The sequence below is a fragment of the Petaurus breviceps genome, unplaced genomic scaffold, assembly GCF_028583685.1.
Source record: "Petaurus breviceps papuanus isolate PSGF00001 unplaced genomic scaffold, PetGlider_PUasm1.0 90281, whole genome shotgun sequence".
Lineage (NCBI taxonomy): Eukaryota > Metazoa > Chordata > Mammalia > Diprotodontia > Petauridae > Petaurus > Petaurus breviceps.
Genome location: NW_027187205.1, coordinates 1015113 through 1039655, shown reverse-complemented (window position 1 = coordinate 1039655; position 24543 = coordinate 1015113). Strand labels below are relative to the sequence as shown.

At 43.9% G+C, this 24543-nt stretch overlaps 2 protein-coding genes across 7 annotated transcripts in view; one reads left to right on the top strand and one right to left on the bottom strand.

The window, feature by feature from the left end:
- DOK4 (docking protein 4) overlaps positions 1-13067 on the top strand; it is an 18431-nt gene extending 5364 nt beyond the window's left edge. For 3 of the 5 annotated variants that reach the window (XM_069107813.1, XM_069107811.1, XM_069107812.1), the window contains exons 2-9: positions 4391-4714; positions 8931-9038; positions 9275-9389; positions 9847-9966; positions 10089-10278; positions 10615-10765; positions 11187-11310; positions 11489-13067. In XM_069107813.1, coding sequence (XP_068963914.1) covers positions 4649-4714; positions 8931-9038; positions 9275-9389; positions 9847-9966; positions 10089-10278; positions 10615-10765; positions 11187-11310; positions 11489-11607 — 993 coding nt within the window. In that variant the 5' untranslated portion in view covers positions 4391-4648 and the 3' untranslated portion in view covers positions 11608-13067. The remainder of the gene's footprint in view (positions 1-4390; positions 4715-8930; positions 9039-9274; positions 9390-9846; positions 9967-10088; positions 10279-10614; positions 10766-11186; positions 11311-11488) is intronic. The other 2 variants (XM_069107815.1, XM_069107814.1) reach the window with 2 other exon arrangements.
- Positions 13068-13527: 460 nt separating this feature from the next.
- Positions 13528-20793, bottom strand: POLR2C (RNA polymerase II subunit C). Of its 2 annotated transcripts, XM_069107817.1 has the most exons (10): positions 20603-20793; positions 20374-20423; positions 18454-18522; positions 18271-18323; positions 17050-17178; positions 16574-16625; positions 16198-16366; positions 15922-15977; positions 15282-15356; positions 13528-13954 (listed from the first exon to the last, which is right to left on the bottom strand). In XM_069107817.1, the coding sequence occupies exons 1-10, from the start codon at positions 20686-20688 to the stop codon at positions 13881-13883; spliced, it is 813 nt and encodes a 270-aa protein (XP_068963918.1). In that variant the 5' UTR covers positions 20689-20793; the 3' UTR covers positions 13528-13880. The 2 variants fall into 2 exon arrangements, with proteins under 2 accessions (XP_068963918.1, XP_068963917.1); XM_069107816.1 differs by lacking the exon at positions 15922-15977 and having other exon boundaries at positions 20603-20789.
- Positions 20794-24543: the final 3750 nt, after the last annotated feature.

Sequence of the window (24543 nt, the reverse complement as noted above, 5' to 3'; positions counted from 1 at the left end):
GGGGGGAGTGCCTATAGGAGCTGAGCTTAAGTGTGGCAGGTGGGGCTGAGAGGTCTCCTCCCACCCTCTTCGGGGTTGCTCTGCTAAAGAGACTTTAGCAGGTGAGTTCTTCCTACTCCCCCAGCTAGGGCACCTGCTCTTGCCTGGGAAGAGGGAACTTTTTGGAGAGTGAGAATTTCAGCCTCACAGTCCTTTGGTACATCAACAGAGGGAAAGAGGAGGGGGCTGCTGTGACCCAGCAGCAAGCATCTGCATTTTTTGCTGCTTGTGGAGTTTCCTAATTTGATTTTCTAGCTGGGATCATTAGAGGTCCTGGGCTCTTCACTCTGGAGCTGGGTCCCTGTGTGGCTTTGGATAAATTATTGAGCTGGTTTGACCATTAGTTACTTTCTATGTGACGTGATGGCTCTGTACAGACATACAGGGCCATCTTGGTGTTCAAACTAGAAATCACAGCTGCTTAGTTTGGATGGTGATTAAAAATATTTTAAGACTTAAAGATGTTATCAGAAAATAAAAACGGGGCATGGGAAGTATGAAGAATGGTGCTTTGTGAAGAATTTGGTAATATCTAATATCTTTTCTCCAAAGTGTTTAAATCACTTTGTAGCTGTGATATCTGCCGTTTGGAGGGCACTGTGGTCCATTGGAAAGAACAATGGATCTAGAGTAGTTCAAATCTTGGCTTTGCCACTTTCTTCCTGGGTAGAGGCTTTGGGCCTCCATTTCCTCATCTTTAAAATGAATGACCCCTTTCAGCTCTTGCAGCTCTAAATCTATGATCCTGTCATCTCTGTACACCTATGAGACTGCAGGAGGGATTCAATAAGTGTTTAATTGTTAAGTTGTCGTTTAATAGATGGGGAAACCATGCTTAAAGGAAAAGCGACCACCCAAGTTCACACAGCACATCAATGCTGGTTTTCCTTCTGGGCTTCAAATTTCTGATGTTTGAGGATCTGAACCTTCTGCTTTTTTGCATTACTCTCTACTGCATTAGTCTCTTGACCTGTTTCTCTCCTTTTTTAATGCACATTTCAAGACTTTTCCTTTCCTTCATTTTGAGGTTTTTCCTAAGGGTTTCCTTCTCACCACCCCTCTCTCTTTTGTTGGATATTTTTCTTTCATTTTTTTTGTTCAGTGATAATTGCTGGTTCCTCTATCTTCATTTCCTCCCTCTTCTGTTCTGTGTTTCCATCTTTATTTGTGCTCTCTTTCCTTTCCTTTCAGTCCTCAAGGTTCCAGATTCTCAGATTAATTCTCATTGGACCTGGATGGGGCTGGTCTAAGAATTATGTTGTACCCCAGGATAAAAGTAGTATTGTATGGTTGCTTGTTATTGTAGGGTTTCTCCTGGAGTCAGAGCTGTTCACACTGGTTTATTATTATAGAACTGCTTATAAGGGCTGGGTTGTATATAGGGATGGTATAAGATCGCTCCTGAGAAGTTGGTCTGCTGACACTTGATTTTCTGTGGAAAGATCATTGATACATTTGTTGGAGGTGAGGGAGGATAGGGAAGGAGAATGTCTGCATTAGGCTGGCAGAAGGAATTATAGTGGTCTTACAAACACCTAAGGGGGCAAATTGTAATCTGGGCAGAAGCTCTTAAAAAAACCACTCTCAGACTTTTTTTTAAAGAGGAATTGGTCTCTGTATTTAGGCTCTGAACAGAATGTTGTAGTTTAAGAAGCTCAACGAATATCTAATCTTGCCATTTCCCCAGTGAGAAGGTTGATGAAGGGTGAGTTTCAGGACTTTGGTCCTTTTTGTCAGTTAGATAGTGTCCTAATGTCTGGACCCACCATGATAAGAATATTTTATAGGCATCTGCTTACTGTTCCTGTAAGGGTCAGAATATAGAAATGGTGGGGTGAAAATTGAGTTGAACTAACCCTCTCTACATATGAGAAAGCAGTCCTGACCGGGTCAGAGCAAAGGAGGATACAGGATCTCTACCTATAAAATACCAGGAGGAAAGAAAGTGGCTTAGGTGTGGGTGATTCCCAGAGGCATAGATGGGAATTGATAGAAACAGTGAGAGGCTTAAGAAGGTGGGTGGGGAAGGAAGGAGGTGGGAAAAGGAAGGTGAAGGCCATGGGGGCTCTAGAGGGAGAGGCATGGATGGAAGGTGAAGGGGGAGAGATGGTCGGTCGCTTTCACTGGCTTTGCTCCCATTGTTTCAGTTTGCCCAATGGGGCCTCACCATCTGTTCCTTGTTAGAGACTTGACAGACAGGGCTCTGAGAGATTAATTAATGCCAAGCTGCTGGCAGGTCTGGCTGTGGGGCCAGGCCCTAGGGACCCCATTCCTGGTAGCAGCAACTCTTAGCTGACCCCCTAAGTGCCATTTAGTTACCACTGAGTGATCCCTGAGGTATAATGGAACCTTGCTTTTGGCACCTTTCTGTTCTCCAGTGGATGCCCAGAGCTAGAGCCTGGACTGGGCAATCTCTAAGGAGGGGGCAGTTCTGTTATCAAGATTTCAGGACCAAGAGCTTAACCTGAGCTACCAGCTACTCCTGAGCTATTAGGGTTTTACCCCTGATTCTTCTACTAACTCACCGTGTGACCTTGGCAGGTCACTTTAGTTTCCTCAAGAGGAGATTCTGAGATTCTCTGTGGCTGACTGTCTGGTTCTAAGACTTAGTTTGTTGACTATGGCCCTGTTCCCCGGTTCTGAAAATGCCCCTTTCAAATCCCTAAATTCTAGCCCTGACCTCTTCAGTAAGACTGTGAGCAGAGAATGGGTTATTTGCCTCCAGGGAAATTAGAACAGAATCTTTTGGGCTGTGGAGTGGGAAGTGGATCTTCATTCAGAGTCCCAGGGTGTTGTGATATTAGGATAGAGAGAGAATTGTATAGATTTAGCCTTTGTGAGAGGTTCCAGGTATTTAGTATTTTATCCTCACTGTGGCCAGTGATGAGGCTCTTAATTGGAACTTTGGAACTCCAGGTATGGGTGGGAATAGTATAAGAGCCCCTAAAAATTTGTTCCGAGGTTTGGGATCTTGTTCTCATATGAATGACAATATTGCCTGGCTTTCTCTAGGGCCAGACCACTTTTTAGGCAGGTAGGTGACATTGTGCATAGAATGCTGGACCTAGAGTCTGGAAGACTTGAATTCAAATTCTATGGTAGACACTTACTAGCTGTGTGACCCTAGGCAAGTCACAACCTCAGGCTGCCTTTGTTCTCTCTTTGTTTCTCTATAAAATGAGAATAACACCATTTACTTCTCAGGGTTGTTTTGAGGATCAAATGAGATTGCATTTGTAATGCACTTAGCAAACATTAAAGCACTACATAAATGCTGTTATTATTGTTATTGTTGGGGCTATTATTTAGTCACTCCCTCCCAGTTCCTAGAATGATCCATGGATGATATGAATCTCCCCTTTTGGTGGGACTTTGCCCTTATTCAGGCACCTCCTTTCCTTCTTCCCCTCATCTGGTACACATACAGAAGGAGCTCCTGGCCATTGTCCAGGGCTTGAGTTGAATAGTAGTAAGGTGTGGCTTGGGGTGGAGCATAGGCTGACACTATGCCATCCCCATTTTTGAATGCTGGAGGGGTGTGTTTGTTGGGGGAGGGGATTGATTCACTCCAAATGGTTGAGGAAGAGGTAGGAAGATATCTTTAGGGGCAGAAGGTATATTTTACCTCAAAGCACCAGGAACATGTTCTAGGTGTCACCTCACCCTCCCAATTCTCTGCCTGTTGTTTGGGGAGGGTAGAATTGGGAACATCCAAGTCACACTTGCATTTTAACTTTTTACCCAGGGAAGGCTCTACCTTTGTAGATTCAATGTCTAGGCCAAGGCCTGAGAAATAATATTCAGTGAATCTGCAGGGAAGCTTTGGGCAAGGGGCTCATGTTCTAGGATTGGGAGCAGGCTGACCTAGATCTGTTCCAGGAATGCTGAGCTGGAAGGGCCCAGGCCAAAACATCCCCCTGAGAGGTAGCTTCTGGAGGTTGAGGCAGAGGAAGGGAGGAGTTTCACCATAAAGACATCCTGACTCCTCGACTGGCTAACATTTTTGCAGGGCTAATGGTTAACTGATTCTGACTCACCCAAGGCACCTTTCCAGAGCTTCTTTCCTTTCCGGCTCCCTGTATGCTTTCCACAGGTCCCCAGCTCGGAGGTTCAGGAACTACCCCTCAAAGGAAGGGGTTAAACATCAGCTGAGGAAACTGGGCTGTTCCATTTTCTTTTCTAGTGTCTACCTCGGTTTTCCTGAATGGTTCAGTCATCATCATGGGAACAGGGGTGGGGAGAAAAAAGGGGAGAAGGGAAGGGCTTGTGGGGAGGAGTGTGGGAAGAAGAGAGAGGAGGAAAGGGGAAAGATGTCACTATCTCTAATCTCTCCAAATTTTTTATTTTCCAGCCAGCGCCAAGAAAGCTCACAGAAAGGGACTTGCTAGAACAATGCTGAGGCTGGTGAGGTGAGGAGGAGCCGTTGGGAAGCCTGAGGGAGTGGCTGAGAACAGGTGATTGGAGGAACTGATCCCGAGAAGCTAAGGCAGGCAGCGGGAAGAAGAGTCTGCCCCTGGTATCCTACGGACTTAACGAAGCCCATCCAAGCCTGGAGGGGAGGCACTTCACAAATCCGGGCACAGGGAGGGGCTAAGGGAGTACCGGCACCATGGCGACCAATTTTAATGACATTGTCAAGCAAGGCTACGTGAAGATGAAGAGCAGGAAACTCGGGGTGAGTGAGCTGGGGCCGGAGCACTGACATAACCATGGGAGGAGCCAGTCTTTTAAAGATACTAAAGAAATCCAGGAATATGGAAACTAAAGCATTTGTAGCTGGAAGGGTCCCCTCCCCGCCTTTTGGTTGGGGCTGGTTTCTGACTTTGTTCCTAGATCTTTCTCTGGTAGCCCTCCTTTCCTGGAAGCTCTGCTGTCAGCCCCAGCCTGGGGCTCAAATATAGAGTTATTACTTAGTTGGTGGGTGGGAAGACTGGAACCTGGGGGCCAGCTCCCCCCCACCATTGTTAAAGTTGTCCCTGAGGCATTTGCCCTGGAAATCCAGGGCTGCAACTAAGCTATAAAACAGCCATCTAGAGGGATCTGGCAGAAATTGGTCTGGCCCTGGGGACTCTTTCTTTCTTTTAAGTACATTATCTCCCACAAATCAGATTGCTTGTGTGTATGTGTATATTTTTAAAGCTAGAGAAGGGAGGTGGGGGAGGTGTGGAAAAGCAGATACTTTTGCTTATTTTTATTTAAATGTAAATGAGAATTCCTTGAAATGAACAGTTGTCCTTGGGGAGTAGGTCTCCTATCTCTTGTTTAAATAGTCCTTTCATTCCTTCCACTCTATGCTCAACAAGTCCTGGATAAATTTTGACAGACAAGCACCCTGTCTCACTACCTGGATTTCCTAAGCCAGGGTGAAAGATAATGGACTGCCTCAATTATTTAGCCCCAAAGCTACATATACCCTACATATTTCAAGGGGAGTTTGTGTCCCAGGATAAAAGCAAAAGTGTTTCCAAAAGCTCCGGTGGGGTTCAGGCCTGGTGTCCCATCCCCCCCCACACCTTCCTATACTGCATGGGCAGTTGGAGAAACCAGGGAGATTAAGCCTCATTTTGCTCATGAGAGGACTCGTGCTCAATCAGGTTGTTAGGTGGATGATAGAGTATTATATAGTATATCCACTCTAGTAGAACTTTCTAGAAAATCTCCCTGCTCTAGGCAGATCCCTCATGAGGGTAGATGTCCTCATCAGGTGAAGGGTTGACTTTTTTGTAGTTTTGTGGCATCCTGATGACTCCTTGGGGCAGTATGCTAGAGTGCAAAGGATGCTTGGCAGAGGCAGGGAGAGGGCTGTTTTATTGAGCTGGTTACTAGCCAACAGACAGCTTTATTTGTGACTACTGGGAGTTGGAATCCAGTTAGGATTTGATTTGATGTGTAATGGGTCACACTTTAGATCCTGGGTTTATGAATATGTGTAGAACAGCTTAGGCCCTCAGATAGAACCAGGCTAGCACTGCCAACCTCTAGTCCCTCACTCACATCCCAAGGGGGGAATCATTTAACTCATTGACCTCCTATATGACTGCTTCTTCTCTCAAAGGGATCGAAGTCAACAGCAATGAAGCAAAGTCATCCAAGAGGCAGAGTTGGGACCTCAGATCTTAACATTCCCCTTCTGAGCCAGGAGGACTTGGTGCTCACAAGGGAGCCTTCCAAACATGTTACCCCAAATGTTCATACAGACTCTTTGTGCCCGACCTGTGGTAGAGCATTCTGAGCTCATACTGGTCTGACCAGCCACAGTTGGACACCTTGAAACTTGACTTAGCATAGTGATGCCATTTTGGTCCTCTTGGACAGGGCTTGGGAGTGCAAGGAGCAGGCAGTGGGAATAGTAGCCTGGGCTAAGAGGTCTACATGGTAGATAATGAGGAACCTGGAATGGGGAGAGTCATCGGTAAGTGCTGGATGTAGCCAAAGGTTAGAGGTGGAGCGTACAAGGCCAAGAAGAAGCCAGCTCCAAAATCCTGTGATTCTCTGTGGTGTTGGCCAAGTTGGTTTGCACATGTACTCCCTACCCCCCACCCTCAAATGCTGGATATTCCATGAAAAACAACCCATTTTTCTTTGTGAGCTTCAGTTTCTATACATTGTCAGCCTAGGGTAGCTGATCTTATGACTGAGCATGCTGTGGCCTCAGAAGCAGAACTAAAATGGGGGCCCTTCTATTTTCAACATCCTCCCAAGAACAGACTAGATCTCTGAGTTTTTGATACTGGACCCCTGAAGAGGGGGATGGTAATGAGGAAGGGAGAATCTTGAGTCCTTGATCTAGGTGCCTTGTTGAATTATATGATAACTGAACCTACTTAGAAAATCAAGCGTTGGTACTCCCTTAATCCTTAGGTGGGTAGGAGGCCAAATAATAGAGGACAGAACCTAGAACGTAGGCAAGTGTGGGATATAAATGAATGATGGAATATTAGGGCTGGATAGGAATCCCTTCATTTTATAAATAAGGGAATGGAGAGCCAGAGAAGTGATGTTTGTATGTCACACACATTAGCTGCAGGACCAGGTTCATTGTAACTGATGTTTTCTGACTTCCAAGCTGGTGTTCTTTTCTACAATGACAGACTGCCGGTCTGGGTCACCAGCTCCAGCTTTGGCCTTTGGTGCAGTTGGTTTTCTTATTCTTAGAGGATGGACTAAGACAGGTAGCTCAAGGAATAGACTTCTGTTCTGGTGGTACCCAAGACAGGAAATCAAAATGTGACAGGTGTGGGCTTCTAGCTGTCTCCTTGGAGAATGGCCTTCATGTTCTGGGGGAACTTCTGTCTTCTAGTGCTCATTCAGCTGAGCACAGGGCTGTAATCTCCAGCTTGCCTGCCAGGAACCCTGAAAAATGCCCCACCCAGGATCAAGCCCTGGTTGGGGAGTGGCACTGTATGCATGATATAGAAACACACATGGCCACAGCAGGTAGAGCTGGGATGGAGTTTGGTGCCAGTCATAAGAGATTATGTGGAGCCTTTTTCAGTTTCCCTGTACCTGTATCTCTTTATCCCTGTTAGATAGGAAGCACTTAACTGTTTACTATCCCCAAAAGGAGAATTACTACCTTGGGATTTTCTAGGTGACTAAAGCTCCAGGTGAAAGGGGACCTTAGTATCCTCATCCATAAGGGAGAAAAGGACTAGAGAAGGAGGGGCAGGGGGCAATTACATTTTTGGGGAGTTAATAGGAATTTTATTTCTAGGGTTCCCACTGATCTAGCCAGAGTCATGTGTCTTCTGGCAGGTCATTTTCTCTCTGTCCCTCAAATTCTATCTTATCACACGAAGGGAAATCCTGTTTCTTCTCCCTTGCTCTTTGAGCTGTTAGAAAGGTTAATCTCAGTTCTAGAGACAGGACTTGCAGTAAAAGGTGCTACACAGAGGCTGGCTTGATAGACTAGAAAGATACTGGTCTAGAATCCAAGAGATCTAGAAAAACACTTGGTCTCTCTCAGCCTCAGTTTCCCCATTTCCACAACGGGGCCCAAAATCCTTCCTCGGTCTATTCCAAAGAGCTGCTGAGAGGCTTAAATGAGATACATGTGAAAGCCATTTAAAGTGTAAAGCACTGCATAGATGTGGATGTTATTATTGTCATCAAGTATTAGAGTTTGCAGCCAAGGATGCAAAAGAGGTGTCTGAATTTTTCCTGTCAACCTGGTTCAGATGTGCTTGATAAATAAAGCCTATATAATCATAGACATATCAATTTTTTATAATCTTATGGATGAAGACAATTGTTTAGGGTTCCCCTGTGTTGCTACTCCTGAGTTAAGGTACTAGGATTATAGTATTGCTGAACTTAGCACCATGGCTGTAACTTAACCTATGTTAGACTTGGTTGGTGTGTTAGTTTTACCGGGTTTTTTTTCCTTTTTTATTCTTTGTTATAAGAGATCACTTTCTGTGATTTTTTTCTTACGGGTTGGGGGGTTGGGGAGGAAGGATATATTGGGAAATGAAGGCAAAGTAAAAAACAGGAGCATCAATAAACAATTGGGCCTGAGACCATGTCTATGTTTTGAGGATACTTTATAGCTCCCTTTGTGTTGGGACACTTTAGGATGTGGTTCGTATCCTTGGCTGTTACCTTTGCCTTGCCTTTTGAGCTCAGAGGTGGATGTGCTTTTTACTCATTCTTTACATCAGGGACAAGGAAATCCATTTGTTTTGTGCCAGGTTTTGGTGCTTAGTTTAAGTCAGTTCATGTTTTTTCATTACTCACTTAGGTTTTCTCTTCATTCATTGAGTTCTATCAAGTGCTGCCCTCTGTAGTTGGGTCTGAAAATAGCTAGGTCATTCCAAGGCTGCAGTGACAGGGTAGGTAGGCTAGGTTAGGGGACTGTCCTGAGCCTGAGCTCACAATTATCTACCTGACAGATCTATCGAAGGTGTTGGCTGGTTTTCCGAAAGTCTTCCAGCAAAGGACCTCAGAGGCTGGAAAAGTATCCCGATGAGAAATCAGTGTGTCTTCGAGGTTGCCCCAAGGTGAGTCAGTCACTAACCTCTCTTACCTCATGGCTAACATGGCTTATCCTTAATCTTTAATGTACCTCCTCCCAAAGTCTGGTTTTGTAGATCTACCAGGAGCTCCCACCTTGGGGCAGGTTGGACAGCCAGGAAGTGTTCCTCCTTATCTGACTGGAACTTGGGGCATTCAGGGCACCTTTTTGCCCTGGGGGGAAACAGATCCTGGGGTTGAGTTTCCTATGGTTTCAATACAGGTGACTGAGATCAGCAATGTGAAATGTGTCACAAGGCTCCCTAAGGAAACAAAGCGACAGGCTGTGGCCATTATCTTTACTGATGACTCAGCTCGAACCTTCACCTGTGACTCTGGTGAGTGACTGAGGTAGCCAACCTCAGCTGGGGGCATGAGGCAGAGGCCATGGAAAGTTTGGAGCTAAAGGTTAGCTTTAGTTGGGACTAGAGTTGGAGAAGTCCTCAGAAAAATGGGAGTCCTAAAGAGGATGTAGCCTTTTGCTCCTGACTATTCCTGATGAGAAGAGCCAGGTAACCATCTTATAAAACTTAGGGCTTACTCTGTTGGTGGGTGGGTATGGAGTGGTATTATTATGCTATTATTGTAATAATTGAAATAAGGAGTCTTTTCTCTTCCTCTAAGGGAAACTGGACAGAGTAGAAAAGATCATTTGGTAGCATAGTGGTAAGGAAGAGCAGGTCCCCTTTGAGAGATCTCAAGTGCCTTCTTCATGGTTGAATTCTTGGGCTCCAGTGCACAGGGATAGGAAGTACAGATGGATATGCCTGACAAGTGATTAAACCTATGTTTCAGAGCTGGAAGCTGAAGAGTGGTATAAGACATTATCTGTGGAATGCCTAGGTGCCCGGCTCAATGACATCAGTCTGGGGGAGCCAGACCTCCTGGCCCCTGGAGTACAATGTGAGCAGACAGGTAAGGTATGGGGCCCGAGATACATGGGTTTGAAGTTGGAGGAAAGTGTCTCTGAGAGAAAGGTGACTTTTCCCATACAACTACAGTTCCATTTTCTTTCTCCTTCCATCCGTCTTCACTAGATCGATTTAACGTCTTCCTATTGCCCTGCCCCAACTTGGACGTTTATGGTGAATGCAAACTACAGATCACCCATGAGAATATCTACCTCTGGGACATGCACAACCCCCGTGTAAAGCTCATCTCGTGGCCACTCTGCTCTTTGCGCCGCTATGGCCGGGATGCTACACGTTTCACATTTGAGGCTGGCAGGTAGGGCCTCAGATCTTCTAACCCCACATAGGGAAATCAAAACTATCCTTTTATCCTCCATCTACTTACATCTCTGACCAGCATCCTGCCAAAAGCATTTTGGTTCCAGAACCAAGGAGATAACTTCAAGGGGCTGGGCTCTGCTGTATTTTTCAGAGGGCCTCTGTGGATAAAGGATTTGTGGCATGGGGGGTGAGGAAGCAGCATTAATTTGGTTATGAATAAGCAGAAAGCAAGCCTGTGCCATAGGTGATGCATGGCATGTGTATGTACATTCTATATGTGTACACTTCTGGTCCCCACCACCCTTCCCATAGCTCTAGTGCTGTCCAACAGGATGTGTGATGCAGGTGAAGGGCTCTACACATTCCAGACACAAGAGGGGGAGCAGATCTACCAACGAGTACACAGCGCCACCCTGGCCATCGCTGAGCAGCACAAACGAGTTCTATTGGAGATGGAGAAGAACGTGAGGGTGAGGCCCAAGGTGGGAGGCTGGTGAAGCAGAAGGGGATTGAATTGACAGGCAAGGGAGGCCAGCATGCTCCCAAATCCATCGGGACAACTTTCTGTCCCTCTGAGACAGCCTCCCACACTAGTGTAATGGGAAAAGCATTAGGCTTGGAGTCAGATTTGAGTTTAAGGCCTCCTACCACTTACTAATATGATCTTAGACAAGTCCTAAACTTTCTAGGCCTTAGTTTCCTCACCTGTAAAATGAAGGGGTTGAACTAAATATTCCCATATGGTTACTTCTGGCTCTGACAATCTGTGCCTCTTCCAATCTTTCCCTCTGTTTCTTGATCCTGTGCAGAGGCCAGGTCAGATCCCCAGGCCATCTCTGCTATGTCTTATCCTCCTCACTTCATGATGTTAGGTTAATGGCCTTCCTCTTCTCTCTGTCCCAGCTGCTAAACAAAGGTACTGAGCACTATTCCTATCCATGCACACCAACCACCATGCTGCCCCGCAGTGCCTACTGGCATCACATCACTGGGTCCCAGAACATTGCTGAGACTTCCAGCTTTGCTGGTAAGTAACTTGCCTATCCTATCTGAAGCATTCATTAACAGATTATTTTTGACTTTCCAAATTATTATTAGCAATCAGCAATTATTTTTGCCCTCCCAGGAGCTATTTTAGGCCCTATGGCCTCAACTCAGGTGTCACAGAATGCCATCCTGAGATCGCCCTACCTTTCTGTCCACAGGTGAAGCATATGGGGCTGCTCAGGCAAGCTCAGAGACTGACCTTCTCAACAGATTTATCCTGCTGAAGCCAAAGGCTGGAACAGGAGAGAGCAAGGAGGCCAAAACTGCTTCCCAGTGATGCTGAAATAGCTCATGTCATCCCAAGGGAGGGATTGGCAGCACACTGAAGGCTTCTTCCTTCCTGGCCCCTCTCCTCTCATATTTCTCCCCAAGGGGGCAGATGACCCAGGACCCTACCCTATTGAAGGAGAGCCTGGAGAAAGCGAGTGGGATAGATGCCTTTTCCTCAGCTGAGGGACAGGCATGGCCTGAGGAGAGGGCCCATTCACTTCACCAGAGCATGCATGAGGGGCTAGAGCAACCAAGGGACTGCATATGGTTATGATTTTAATATATATTGTTACATAATTCTATATTAATGGGAATTTCCCCCTTTATCTTTGCCCTCCCCACCCACAAATGCAATTTTAAGATCTGGTGACCAGTGGTTGGTGTCTTTGGAGCAGCTGCTCTCCTGCTGTCTGTGGAAAAGCCCCTCAGATCCCAGAACCTGGAAGGACTCTGGAATGAGGATGTGAACCCAAGCAAAAGCTGGCATCTGGGAGCCTGGCTGTCTCTAAGGAGGCCCAGGCAGAGGCCAGGGAGAAGCAGCTAGCCCTAGAACTCCTATCCAGGGTCCTAGTAGAATGGCACAGGAAGATGGCATCTTGGTTGTGCCAGCAGCAAGTTTTATACTGTGACACATCTGGTGACATCTTTCCCTCTAAACTGCAATTTCTGCACAAACCCCTTCTTGCCTGTTGGGGCTGGAGGGGGTCACTGATCATTATCTTACCCCTTGAGGAAGACGCTGTGGGAAAGGAGGGCTAGGACCCTGACTGGTTCTGACCCAATATACTGCCCTAAAACCAGGTTTAGAAAGGAGACTTCATGTCGTCCAAGTCAAATTATGACATAAGGAGGCAGGGTAGCATCCCTAAGGCCCCCCATCCCCCCTGCCCCAACACCTCCTTGGGGAGTACCTCTCCTACCACTTGTCCTTTCCTTTCACAGGACAGGAGGCTTCCCACTTGACATGGGGCCGATGCTGCTGAAATGCAATTAAAGCAATTGATTTTCTAGTGCTGGTATTTATTTGACTACCGTGCAGAAGGGCTATCTTTCTATTCACATGGAACCTTTTTTTTTTTTTTTAATGTTTGTGGTCCTGATTTGGGGAGTTGAACTTCTTGTAAATATTTATTTCAGTTGAGGCAAAAGGCAGGCTAAAGTAGAGGACCCTCCCACCCAAATTCAGGAGCAAGGGAGGTAGCCACTGGTCCAACTTTCCTCCTTAGTTTCATTCAATTTCTCTTCTCTTTGATGAACAAGTCAGATTTTGCTTGTGAAGATGGGGGGTGGGGATGGGGAAGAATGCTCAGTCTATAGGCCTTGGAATGGTCTGAGGGAGCAGAGCTACTTGGGTTGGGCCAGGGCAGGATGATGCATGGAGGAAGTAGGACAATTATGTGCTGTTTATTGCCAAAAATGATTTTTTTTAAAAAACCTGCTCATCAATAAAGGACCCTTACTATCTGATTTGTTTTTCTGATTTGTTATCCAACTATCCCCTGATATACTTTGGAGCCAGTGGTGTGGGGTCAGGATTAACCCACCCTTCATCAACATTGAAGGATGCTTGCTTTCTCTTCCCAACTAAGTAATCAAGCTATAGTTAGAGGAGTTTAGGATTGAGAAGGCAGGGGGCCTAACCTGGGGACTGGTAAGAAATTAATACAACACTTCAAAGCAAGCCTAGGAGAAAACACTGTACTCAATAAAGGCTCAAACCCAGCCAGCTGAAGCACCACCAGAGAATAAGTAATACACTGGGAGACCAGGTCTACAATCTGAGGAAGAACATTTTTCCCCGCTGCTGCTAACGAAGGTGCAACAATTAGAGATGTACTAAAGGCCCAGTATAGCTTTAAGATTATCTATAACAAGGACTCAATAAAGATGGACCTACTTACCTCATCCTCCAAAATCTTTGCTGATATCCAGGGGGAAAGGCTTTTTATTTTCTGTTCATACTAAGGGAACAGAACAATCCAAAGAGACCAGGATAAAATCTTGTGGGGAGTAAAGCCTCCCATCTCTCCTTCCCATGATATCTTCCTAGGCTAATTACATCTCAAACTGGCAACAGGCTTAAAAGCTGTAATGTGCTAGCCAGAACTTTGAACAGACTAAATTTTAGTCCACTTTCCAGTGGCAAGCAGAAGCTCAGGCTAGAAGTCCGTCTATTATCGAGTCCCATTTCTGACAGAAATGACTGCTGCTAGTTAATAGTCAGGACATCACTCTGGATCTCATGGGTTAGCTGGGTCTGGAGGTCACTCAACTTCTTCTTCAATCCAGACAAAGCAGAAAGGACAATGGTTTCAGGACGAAGAGAGCCACAGGACTCCACATTGTAGTAGAACCTGGAATGGGGTCCAAAGGAAAGGCAGAGAATGTAAAAGCCCCTTTGTGCTATGACTTAAGTTCTTGAGTTTGAGGCTTACTCTACTCCATCACAAACTAATCCTTACAATCAGGGTCAATCCTAATAACTTCAGGAAGAGAGAATCTCAATAGTTATTCCTAAAAATTTTGTACATCACAGGGCATCTTCTGTTACGCTTCAGTGTGGATTGAAAAACCTCAAAATAGCTTGGCCAGGATGACCAATTGTAAACTTCCAAGAAAAACTTTTCATTGTATTTGTGAATTTGCTGTTTTGTATACTGTTCATCAAGTGAGAAGTGTGTGTGTGTGTGTGTGTGTGTGTGTGTGTGTGTATGCATGTTCTTCTGAGTCTGTCCAAATGGAAGAGTTGATCAGGAAACCTAAGCCAGGACTTCATTGTTTAAAATACAGTTTATAATTGCCATCCGTTATCTTTTTAGCTCACATCCAATGGGCTATTTGAAGTCTTTCTTATGAATCTTTCAGGACCACACAATTGAATATTTTACTTCACTTGGGGAGATGTGCTATCACAGTACATCTCAAATCAGTGCCCTGTGCCCAGAATATTTGCATAGGACTAGTGATCCTTATGCTGAATTCAGCTCTATATTTTCAATTAGAAGCCTTTTGGAAGGAACAGAAGCAGCCAGCCTTCAGACTGTCTGCCTTGCACTTCATGCTTCATGGGCCCTGACTAAATGTTGTTGAACTAAGCACTGGAGAGAGCTGGACAAACTGCTATCATTGCTGATTGGTGAAAGTCTGTTCTCCCCTCACCCCGACCCATCCTTTTCAGAGTCTAAAGGAAGTGGGAGTGAACAAGACATAAAGACCAGGCTAGAGAAAGATGTAAAGCACTACAACCCTCTATTGCTAGAAGCTGTGAAAGACATTCTAAAACCTGTAGATAAAATCATGTACAGTAAAAAAAAAAACCTCAAAACAAATATATGCCATTTAAAATTTTGGAAGGGGAAAGGTTATCATAAAATTGTTAACTTCTAAAACCTGCTTAAGAAGACAACTCACTGGGGACAGGAATTAAGCGATCTGGGAAGACTAAGGGGCATAGTGCTCCCGAATCTTCAAGAGTTCTGATAATTGACAAGTCAGCTGCAACTTCCTACAAATTTAGTTGGGTCTGGGTCACTAGGTGTTGACAAAATAGAAGAATTTTCTCCCTTAGTGCTTATCCCATCCAAAACTATATCCCTCCTGCCACAACAGAAGCCACCAAAATGAAGGTCACATAGATTGGCCAGCATTGTTAGAAATAACCCTACTTGACTGACATCTTACCTCTCTGGTTTGCCATTGGGATCATAGGGAGCCTGGGCTTCATCCTCATCAATCTCAGAATATTCACTCTTTGGCCTAGGATGATCAAAGAAAATGACAGCACAAAATTCATTTAAATGCTTTATAGGAAAATTAATAAGTATGCAAAATACAGGGAACATATGGGTATTCTTCAAATGGCAGATTAAATCCAAGTGTTTTAACACAGATTCTTCTTTGAGTCTAGCTAAGTTAGGTTAACTTGCTGAATGAGTTTATTCTGTGTGGTATAGCAAATACTTTTTTGCCCCTTTTTTTAGAGGAGGAAAGGTAGGGCAATTGGGGTTAAGTGACTTGCCCAAGGTCACTCTGCTGGTTTTTTTGTGTGTTAAGTGTCTGAGGCCAGATTTGAACTCAGGTTCTCCTGACTCCAGGGCCAGTGCTCTATTCACTGCACCATCTAGCTGCCCCAAGCAAACATACTTTACTTACAAACTAATGTGTAATCAAACACAGGAGAGTGTCTCAAAATTTTTTGTTCTCAGGACAACTGAGGACCCCAAAGAGCTTTTGTTTGAGTTATATTTATCAATATTTACTGTATTAGAAACAAAGATGTCACAGTGTTACAAAAATAGTTTTAACTTTTGACTTTACAGACCTCCTGAAAGGGTCCTGGGGCCTCCCTGGGTCTCTGGATCATGTTTTGTGGGACTGCTGAAGTAGACAAAAAATAAACATCAAGCCTATACACAGAATGGCTTGGGGATATGACAGTGGAGGCTAGAAGACCCTAAATAAGACAGGTCTATGGCCTTTGTGGTTGTTACATTTGACATCTAAATAAGAAGTTAACCAAGAAGGATCAGAACAGATCTCAAGTCCACATTCCCTTTTCCTTGTAAGCATTCCACCTCTACCCAGAAGAACATCATACCATTCTTCAGGCTTTGGGTAGACTGTATGCCTCAAAGCATTATCTGGATCATATTCAAAGGCCACTCCAGCTGTAGGGTTCCATTTGGCGTGCTCCTTGCCAATGCCCTTTTTGGCATAGGCTCGTAGTCTCAGTTCCTGGCCTTTCCGGAGTTTGACAATGAGGATGTCTAAGGATGAATAAAAAACTAGGTCAAGAAAGGCAACTGGAGATACAGTCTTCCAGATATTGGATCAGACTTATAGCCTAAGGAGCATAAAAACCTGAAAGCAAGTTTGTCCTGAAAGCTGATGTTAAGAAGCTGTTTGTTCTGTTTCCATTTACCCTACCAAGACATTCAAGAACAGGTATTTGAATTATTATAAAAGCCACTTACCATCCTGTTCCACATAGTCATTGGGGTCATTGTCTCTACTCCGGGATGTCACCTGAAAGGAACCCAAGGTGGAAATTAGCTGCTCTTTTATTTTCGGCTTGTTAAATGGTTTAAAGTTTTAATTGACTAAGTGATGACTACAGAAAGTCAACCTAAGAATGGCATGGTAGGAAAAGTTAGGAGGATGCATCCACGTTAATTTCAGGGCGAACAATTCTAGTCTAAATTTGCTGGCACGTTAAAGGGCTCTCCCTGTAGTAGGGGCATAGTGCACTTGGACCAAGAACTGATATCCACATAATTCCTTCCTGGCACTAACAAGGTTCCAAGGTCAGTAACTTGCTTATCAGCTAGGTGAAAAGGTAATACTTAGAATTTCAATGTTACAAGGAATGAAGAATTTATCACAATTTCTAAGCGAGAGCTTAACATGGTGGAAGACGCCTTTGTAAGGGAGGAGGTCACTAGACACTGACCGGAATAACTCGGGGGGTATTAGAAATGAGATCCCGAGATGTGACATGGCGAGTCTGATCTTCATTGCAACGGACATCAAGTGTAAACTCTACTGAGCACTCAGGACAAAATTCTTCACATGAACAGTCCTAGAAGAGGACAAAGAATAGAAATAAGTCTGAAGCAAAAGAGCTAAGTTGGGATTTTGCATCCTATATCCAACACTAATTTCCTTAAGTTTCTAAATGCACAAAATAGTACAAGCATAGAATCTCAAAAACATTTCTGTGTATAGTACTGATCTGATGTTATTCTTTTGGGCTGATAGGCAATTTATGACTTTAAAATGATAGGTATTTAGGAATGGCAATTCTTCCCCCTCACCATTACCATGTCCCAATCTTCCCATCCCCTAGTATAGGCACCATCATATATACACAAGAATCTCTGGTAATATATCCTATGACAGAACTCCAAATATTTATTTTCCCATAAAAACAATGCTGTAAATGGGAACTAGGTCCCATGGTACTATTTCATCTTTATTATGTGTTCAAAAGGCTCTTCTAGGCTAGCCTGTATATCCAACCATCATTTATTTACAACACTGTTTCAAAGGAAAAGTTAATTCTATGCTCCAACCAAATGATTTAATACAACCTATATATAAACTACAGCTAGCCTATATAACAGGCAATTGCTAAATGCAGAAAATCTAAAATGGAAAATTTCACTAAGGAGCCTAATCCTCCATATATACATATGCCACTCCCTTATTGGTAACTTAAGGTTCACATTCCATTTAGCCTGACAATCAAGGTAATAAGATCCTCTAGAGAAGAAAAGTTTCTCAAATCAGAACTAATATAAAAGAGTATTTTATTTATATTGGCATAACTAATAATACTGTTTTCCCCTACACCTGGGCCCTTCACTTTGTCCCTGGACCATTCTTTATCATTAGAAACAGATGTCTTCCCATATATCTAACCAATTTCAGAGACAAACTTCTCTCTTCCTAAAACAATAAACAAGGCAAGATGTTACTACTGTTCCCCTTTTCACAACAATTTGGAATCAAAGAACATGAGGTGATTGAGGGGAGATGGGGATAATGGAATGAAAAAGCTTGAGAATTACTATAATGTAAAACTGGACAACTGAATACAATCTAACAGCTTGAAAGGATATTATCAAGGAAAATACTCTCCAGTATCAAACTGAATAGGTTATAATCTTACCCTGGAATTTTGCAGCTTGTCTACAATGTCATCACTTGTAAGAGGGATTAATCCTAGAAAAAAACAAAGCAGTGTTTCAAGTAGGTCAAAAACCCTTCAGAAGTCAGGCAGCTTGCTCTCATAGCTTTCTAAGACACAAACTGGCAGCCCTTCTCCCCTATTTCTCCTGAACTTAGAACTTACCAAGTCTGTGGGCAATGAACTCATCATGCAGTACTGAAGAGTTGGCATCGATTTGGACCCAGTCTATGGCTAAAGACAAAAAAAAAAGGCAGAAATGCAGTTGAGTCACAGAGCTTACACTGAAGAGACAGGGAATCAAGCTGGCTTTTGGGCTGCCCTTCAGAGAGGAAGAGCAAAGCTTGCTTATTATATATCAATATGTACCACACTGTCATTTCCAATTCAAGGAGTACTGAGATGAATTTGAGGCTGCTTTTCTTTCAAAGCTCTCTAAAATCTGTCCCCATACTATGCACAGAGCACCATCCAGCCTTATTCAAACTTCTCATATGCACTCCCTTTACTCTAGCTAGAGTGGTCTCCTCATTGTGATCTTCATAACCCATGCTCAATGTGTCTTTGTTTTATTTTGTTCATATTAAAAGACCCAGCTCAAGCCCAACCTCCTGAAAACTATGGCCTATAATTACCTCCTTTATCCAAACTTTATTTTACTTAGTGCTTGGATCACACATTTTGGTGCTTTTAAAAGTCAATCTATCTGGGGTAGCTAGGTGACAGAGTGAACAGAGCATTGGCCCTGGAGCCAGGAGGACCTGAGTTCAAATCTGGCCTCAGATTATCTCACTGCAGAGTCACAGACCACTAAATTTGGGAAGGAACCTTAAAAACCATCTACTTATACTCCATTTCATTTTTTTTATTCTCCACTTAATAATACACAAATGAATGTTTCTAACATCAAAACAGGACAGAAAAAGAGGATATGTGAATCTCTAATATATACAGCTTGCTTTTTCCTTTAAAAATGTAATAAACTCAACATGTAACTTTCATAACATCCTCCTTGTTTGGGTTTCCTTTTGTTCTTTTATGTGTATTTTTAAAAAGTGCTTCAAAGACAACCTTTTTCTTTCTTTCTGGCAACCCTACTACCATCCTTTCTTCTTCTTTTTTGATCTTCCTCATCCAAAGTGGAAAAAACCCCAACTAAACCCTTTTAACAAATATGTATAGTGAAATAAAATAAATTCCTATAATGTATGCCAAAAATACATTCCTGTTTGCACTTGAGATACTGGCTATGTTTTATACTTTGGGGGGATGAGAGGGTATACCACAGTGTCTAGTAAGAGCCTAATGATCAATTAATTGAGGAAATGTGGCTGATTAGGAATAGTGTGAACAGAGGAATAAAAACAGCTTGAGAGACTCTGACCTTGATAAAGCTTTTTTAAAAAATACTTTCAGTCAGATATGATGATGCCTCCCACTGCAGTCTCTCAGCCCTTTTTGTTTTGACAGCTCCTCACTACATTTCAATTTGTACTGGTTATTTCTGTGGTATCCTCATTTCCCTCTTCCAAGGCTTGACCTGGTAACTTCAAAGGTTCCTAATAATAGTTATGATAGCTGACAGTAAGTTATATGACAATTTTAGGTTTACAGAGCACTTTACACACATTATCTTATTTAATCTATAATATGCAAACAGCATCATGCTATGAGATAAATCCTATAACTGACCCTGCTCTCCAGGAGTTTAAAACCAAAAGGGGGGTGGAGAAAACACCAAGGTTGTAGTTTTACTCTAAGAGTGAGCATGAGGAAAAGGCTATGAGGATTTTGAGGAGGGTGAAGTCACTTTCAGATGGAAATGGGGTAAGTGAAGTCCCCAACGCCCCAGCTTCCACACCACCTGTGTGACACTGAGCAACTTATTTCACCTTCCCGTGCCTCAGTTTACCCAGCTACAAAACAGAGATAAAGAATGAAGAGACTACTTACCCAGGGTTATCCCCGGGAACGCGTCTGGCAATACCTAAAACCTTAGCGAAACGTGAGGAGCAATTCACTACCTAAAGACCGAGGGGCAGGGGAGGGGCGCGCGTTACCATGGCAGCGAGGCCGGAGGCTTACCTATGATGGGCACCTCAGCGATGAAGACTCTTCGGATGGAATTGGCCACTCTGTGGGGAGGAGGGAACCAGAGGCTAATGAGGGAGGGTCCTCAAGCCCGCTCCTCCCTCGCCCCCGCCACCCCTGGGAGACCCCAGCCCTAGCCCCTTCCCCAGAGATCTCAAAGCGCGGAAGAATCCCCCGGCCTCTCCCGTGAATCTCCGGCCGCCCCAAGCCGCTAGCTCCTTACGCCAGGTCGGTATTCTCGATGATGAACTTGACGTTCTCGTCCGTGAGCTCGGTGATCCGCACCGTAGGCTGGTTGGCATAAGGCATCGCGACTGAAAACGACTCCCGGCCTCCACGCTCGGCCCTGGGCTCTGTAATTCACTCAACCAACTGCGCGCCGTCACTGACATCACCGGATGCCAGGAAGAGCGGCTCCGCCCCCTCCCTTCCCTTGAGCCCCCTAGAGCCCACAGTGCCCCCTCGCCCGAGGAGGAGCAACTACAGAAGGCGCAGACGCGATGGATGTGAAAGGTGAGAGCCCAACCCAGCCACAGTATCTCAGAATGGGGAAGGGGTTTTACACATCCAATCCAACTCCCTCGTTTCATAGATAGGGAACCTAGGTGTCCAGAGTCACACAACTAGGAAGCAGCGGTCAGAATTTAAACCTGAATGGGCTTGACATTATACCGTGTTGTTTTTATATAACTGGTGACCTCAGCAATCTCAGAGATTCCAGTTACCCCTAAAAGCAGACTAGTCCCAGGTCAAAGTGTCCAGCCTTCGTTTCTCTCTTGAACTCCAGTCCCACAAAATCAACTGGCCCATAAAATACTGTTTTCTTTTATACATTTATTTATTTACTTTTAGTTTACAACATTCAGTTCCACTATCCCTTGAGTTTCAAATTGTTTCCCCTTCCCTCTCCTCCCCCATTCTCCCCATTGGCGCATAAGATATTAAAATTGGAAGGGACCTTTGAAGTCACTGAGCTCAATTGCTCAATCAATAAACATTAAGTTAAAAATTCCAAAACTGATGTCCTATAGATTTCTCAAACGCAACAGGTCCAAAACAGAACTTTTAATCTTTTTTCCCTCCCCAAATCTACTAGTAGTACCACTGCCACCACCACCACCACCACTACTCTCCTTTAATTAATGAATAGGTGTTGCCTCAGACAAACTGAGACCTGGGAAAGACCTTAGCTTAAAAAGGTCAAGGTCTCCCACTGCATCTGGGGCCATCCCCAGTAGTCCTAACCTATGGTTTGCCACTGGACTCCGAATGATTCTGGAGGAGACGGTGAAGCTGATGACTTTGCACAGCTCTGCCTCACTTAAATCCCATTCACTTGCAAGTCAAGACATCATCCTGCTGATATTATTGGTCCTCTTCAAGCATGAAGGATGAACAACAATCCTAAAGCTTAAATATGACAAAATCCTTTTCTTGCTTAATAAACTCGTGGCCCCCTATTATATCTAGGGTCAAAATACAAATTCAGAGCACTAGGACTTCTGTGCTTTGAGATCTGGATGGGGGGAGGGGGTGGAGGAGTAGGAATCCTACTTCCTTAGGCTCTTGCTGTTATTATTTAAAGCCTTCTACAACAAGGCTTCAACCTACCTTATTATATATTACTCTTCTTCATGTTTGCATTCAATGATCCAGTTAGGCTGGCCTTGGAATTCTTCATATTTAACATTCCCACTTCTTTTTGCCTTTTTACAAGAGGAATGCCTGGAACTTACCACCTCTACCTCTTAGAATCTCTAGCTTCCTTCAAAGGTCAAATGCTACCTCCTTCATGAGAGCCCTAAGATCTGAAGGGCCCTGAAGATCACACAAGTGGTAAGTGGCAGTCAGGATTTGAACCTAGGCCTTTTAAAGAAAGTCCAACACACTTTCTACTGCATCATGCTGCTCCCTCATATGTATATGTCTCCCTAATAGATTACAAGCTCCTTGAGGACAAAAACTTTCATTTTCACCTGAGTACAGTGCCTAGCACAAATCAGTCAACCTGCATTCAAGTACCTACCAGGTGCCAGTGTAGGAAAACAAAGAAGGGCAGAAAACAGCCCCTGCTCTGAGTTCACAGTGTAATTGGGGGGGGGGGAGGGGAAGATAGCATGGCATAGAATGCAATCACTTGTACATATAGTGGGGTTTGTGTTGGAAATGAAGGACCACCTCATGTGAAACAGGGGTGAAGGAGAAGATAGTGGCAGAAAGCATTTGAATGATGTAAAATAAGGAAGATGAGAAAAGGTTGCTCTTTGAAAATGGTCTCAAATTTTTTCAGTGAAGTGTGAGGCAAAATTCTCAAATGAGAGGATGAGGGGAGGAGGTTTGAGGAAGGATAAAAAATGCTTGGAAAAGCAACTGTGTTGAGTGGAATAATGATGCAGGATATACTGGGGGTGTTCTCAAAGGGAAGGTATTAAAGATTAGGAGGACTGGGAAGGGCAAGAAAGAAACTAAGGCTGGATATTTAGACCTGGGAATTATTTAAGGAGAACCAGAATCTTTGAGAAGTGATGAGATCACCAAAGTTATACAAAGACAACATAGTATAATGGCAAGGCCATTTGGGTTTAAATTCTGACTGCTAGTTACTAGCTGTGTGACTTTGAACACTTCCCTTCTCTGAGACTCAGTTTGCAAAAGCAAAAGGTGAGATTTAGGTGAGACTTCAAGGAAGCCAAGGAAGCTAGGAGGTGAAGGTAAGGAGAGGGAGTGTAACAAGCATGGGGAACAGTCAAGTGAAAATGCTCAGAATCAGGAAAGTGTCTTGTTTAAAGAACAAGACGAGTGTCACTAGATTGCAGTGTATGTGGAGAGCAGTAAAACATAACGTAGGAAGGGTCCAAGCAGAGGACTTTATTTGATCCTGGAGGCAATAGGGAGCCACTGGAGTTTATTAAATAGTAGAATATGGTCAGACCTGTGTCTTCAGAAGGTCAATATAATAGCTGAGTAGAGAACGGATTGAAGTGGGGAGAAACGAGATAGGGAGGTCATTCAATAGAGTATTGCAACGGTCCAGGTGTGAGGTGATGAGGACCTGCATGAGGTGGCTGTAGTGTGTTAGAGAGAAGATATATAAAAGATGTTACAAAGATAGAAATAACAGGATTTGACAGCTGATCGGATATGGAAGGGTGAAAATGATGAGTTGAAGATGACACCTAGGTTTTGAGCCTGGGTGACTGGATGGTCACTCAATTATAAGAAGGAAGGTAGGAAGAGAGAGTTTGGGGGTACGAGAATGAAAACTGAATATTGGACATTTCAAGTATAAAATGTTTAAGGGACATCTAGCTTAGATACATAGTATGTAGTTGGAGATATGAGACTGGAAATTACAAGAGGTTAGGGCTAGTAGATAACTGTATGAGTTTCATCTTCATAAAAACCATTGAAACCATGATAACTAATGAGATTACCAAGTGAAATAGTAAAGGAGAAGAGAGCCCAGGAGAGAGCCTTGTGGAACACCCAGATGGTGATTGTAACCTGGAAGAAGATCTAGCAAAGAAGACTTGAGGAGTGGTCAGATAGGTATGAGGAGAACCAGGAGAGAATGGTGTCACAAAAATCTGGAGAGAAAAGAATATCAAGGAGAAAAGGGTGACAGTGTCACAGTCTGCAGAGAAATAAAGGATGAGGATTGAGAAAAGGCCATTGGGTTTGCCATTTAAGAGGTCACTGGTAACTTTAGAGATAGCAGTTTTCAGGTGAATGATAAGGTAGGAAGCCAGGTTGTAGAGGGGTGAGAAACAAAACAGAAACATGTATTATAGATGGTCTTCTCAAGTTTATTCATAAAAGAAGATATAGGATGATAGTGGGGATGGATGCATGGAGAATTTTGAGAATGAAGGAGATACGGGCATGTTTGCAGGCAAAAGGGAAGCAGTCAGTAGAAAGGGAGCAACTGAATATTAGAGAAAATAGGGATGATAGAGCAGCAGTCTGCTGGGGAAGACAGACTAGAAGGTGATCACTACTGTTTGTAGTGCAGATTCTCTTGGCAAGGACCACTTCATGTGAAATAGGGATGAAGGAGATAGTGGTAGGAGGCATTTGAATGTGAAATAAGGAAGAGAAAGGGGGGCTCTTTGAGAATGATCTCAATTTTTTTCAGTGATATATGAAGTAAAATTCTCAAATGAG

Bases quoted from the DNA above. Each gene is read 5' to 3' on its own strand.
- POLR2C (XM_069107816.1), bottom strand. From the start codon at position 20,688: ATGCCTTATGCCAACCAGCCTACGGTGCGGATCACCGAGCTCACGGAC. The intron at 18,324-18,453 runs GTAAGTTCTAAG...GTTTTTTTCTAG, and splicing joins GTTCATTGCCCACAGACTTG to GATTAATCCCTCTTACAAGT. The intron at 15,357-16,197 runs GTATGATGTTCT...TGATCATCCTAG, and splicing joins TACCCAAAGCCTGAAGAATG to GCCAAAGAGTGAATATTCTG.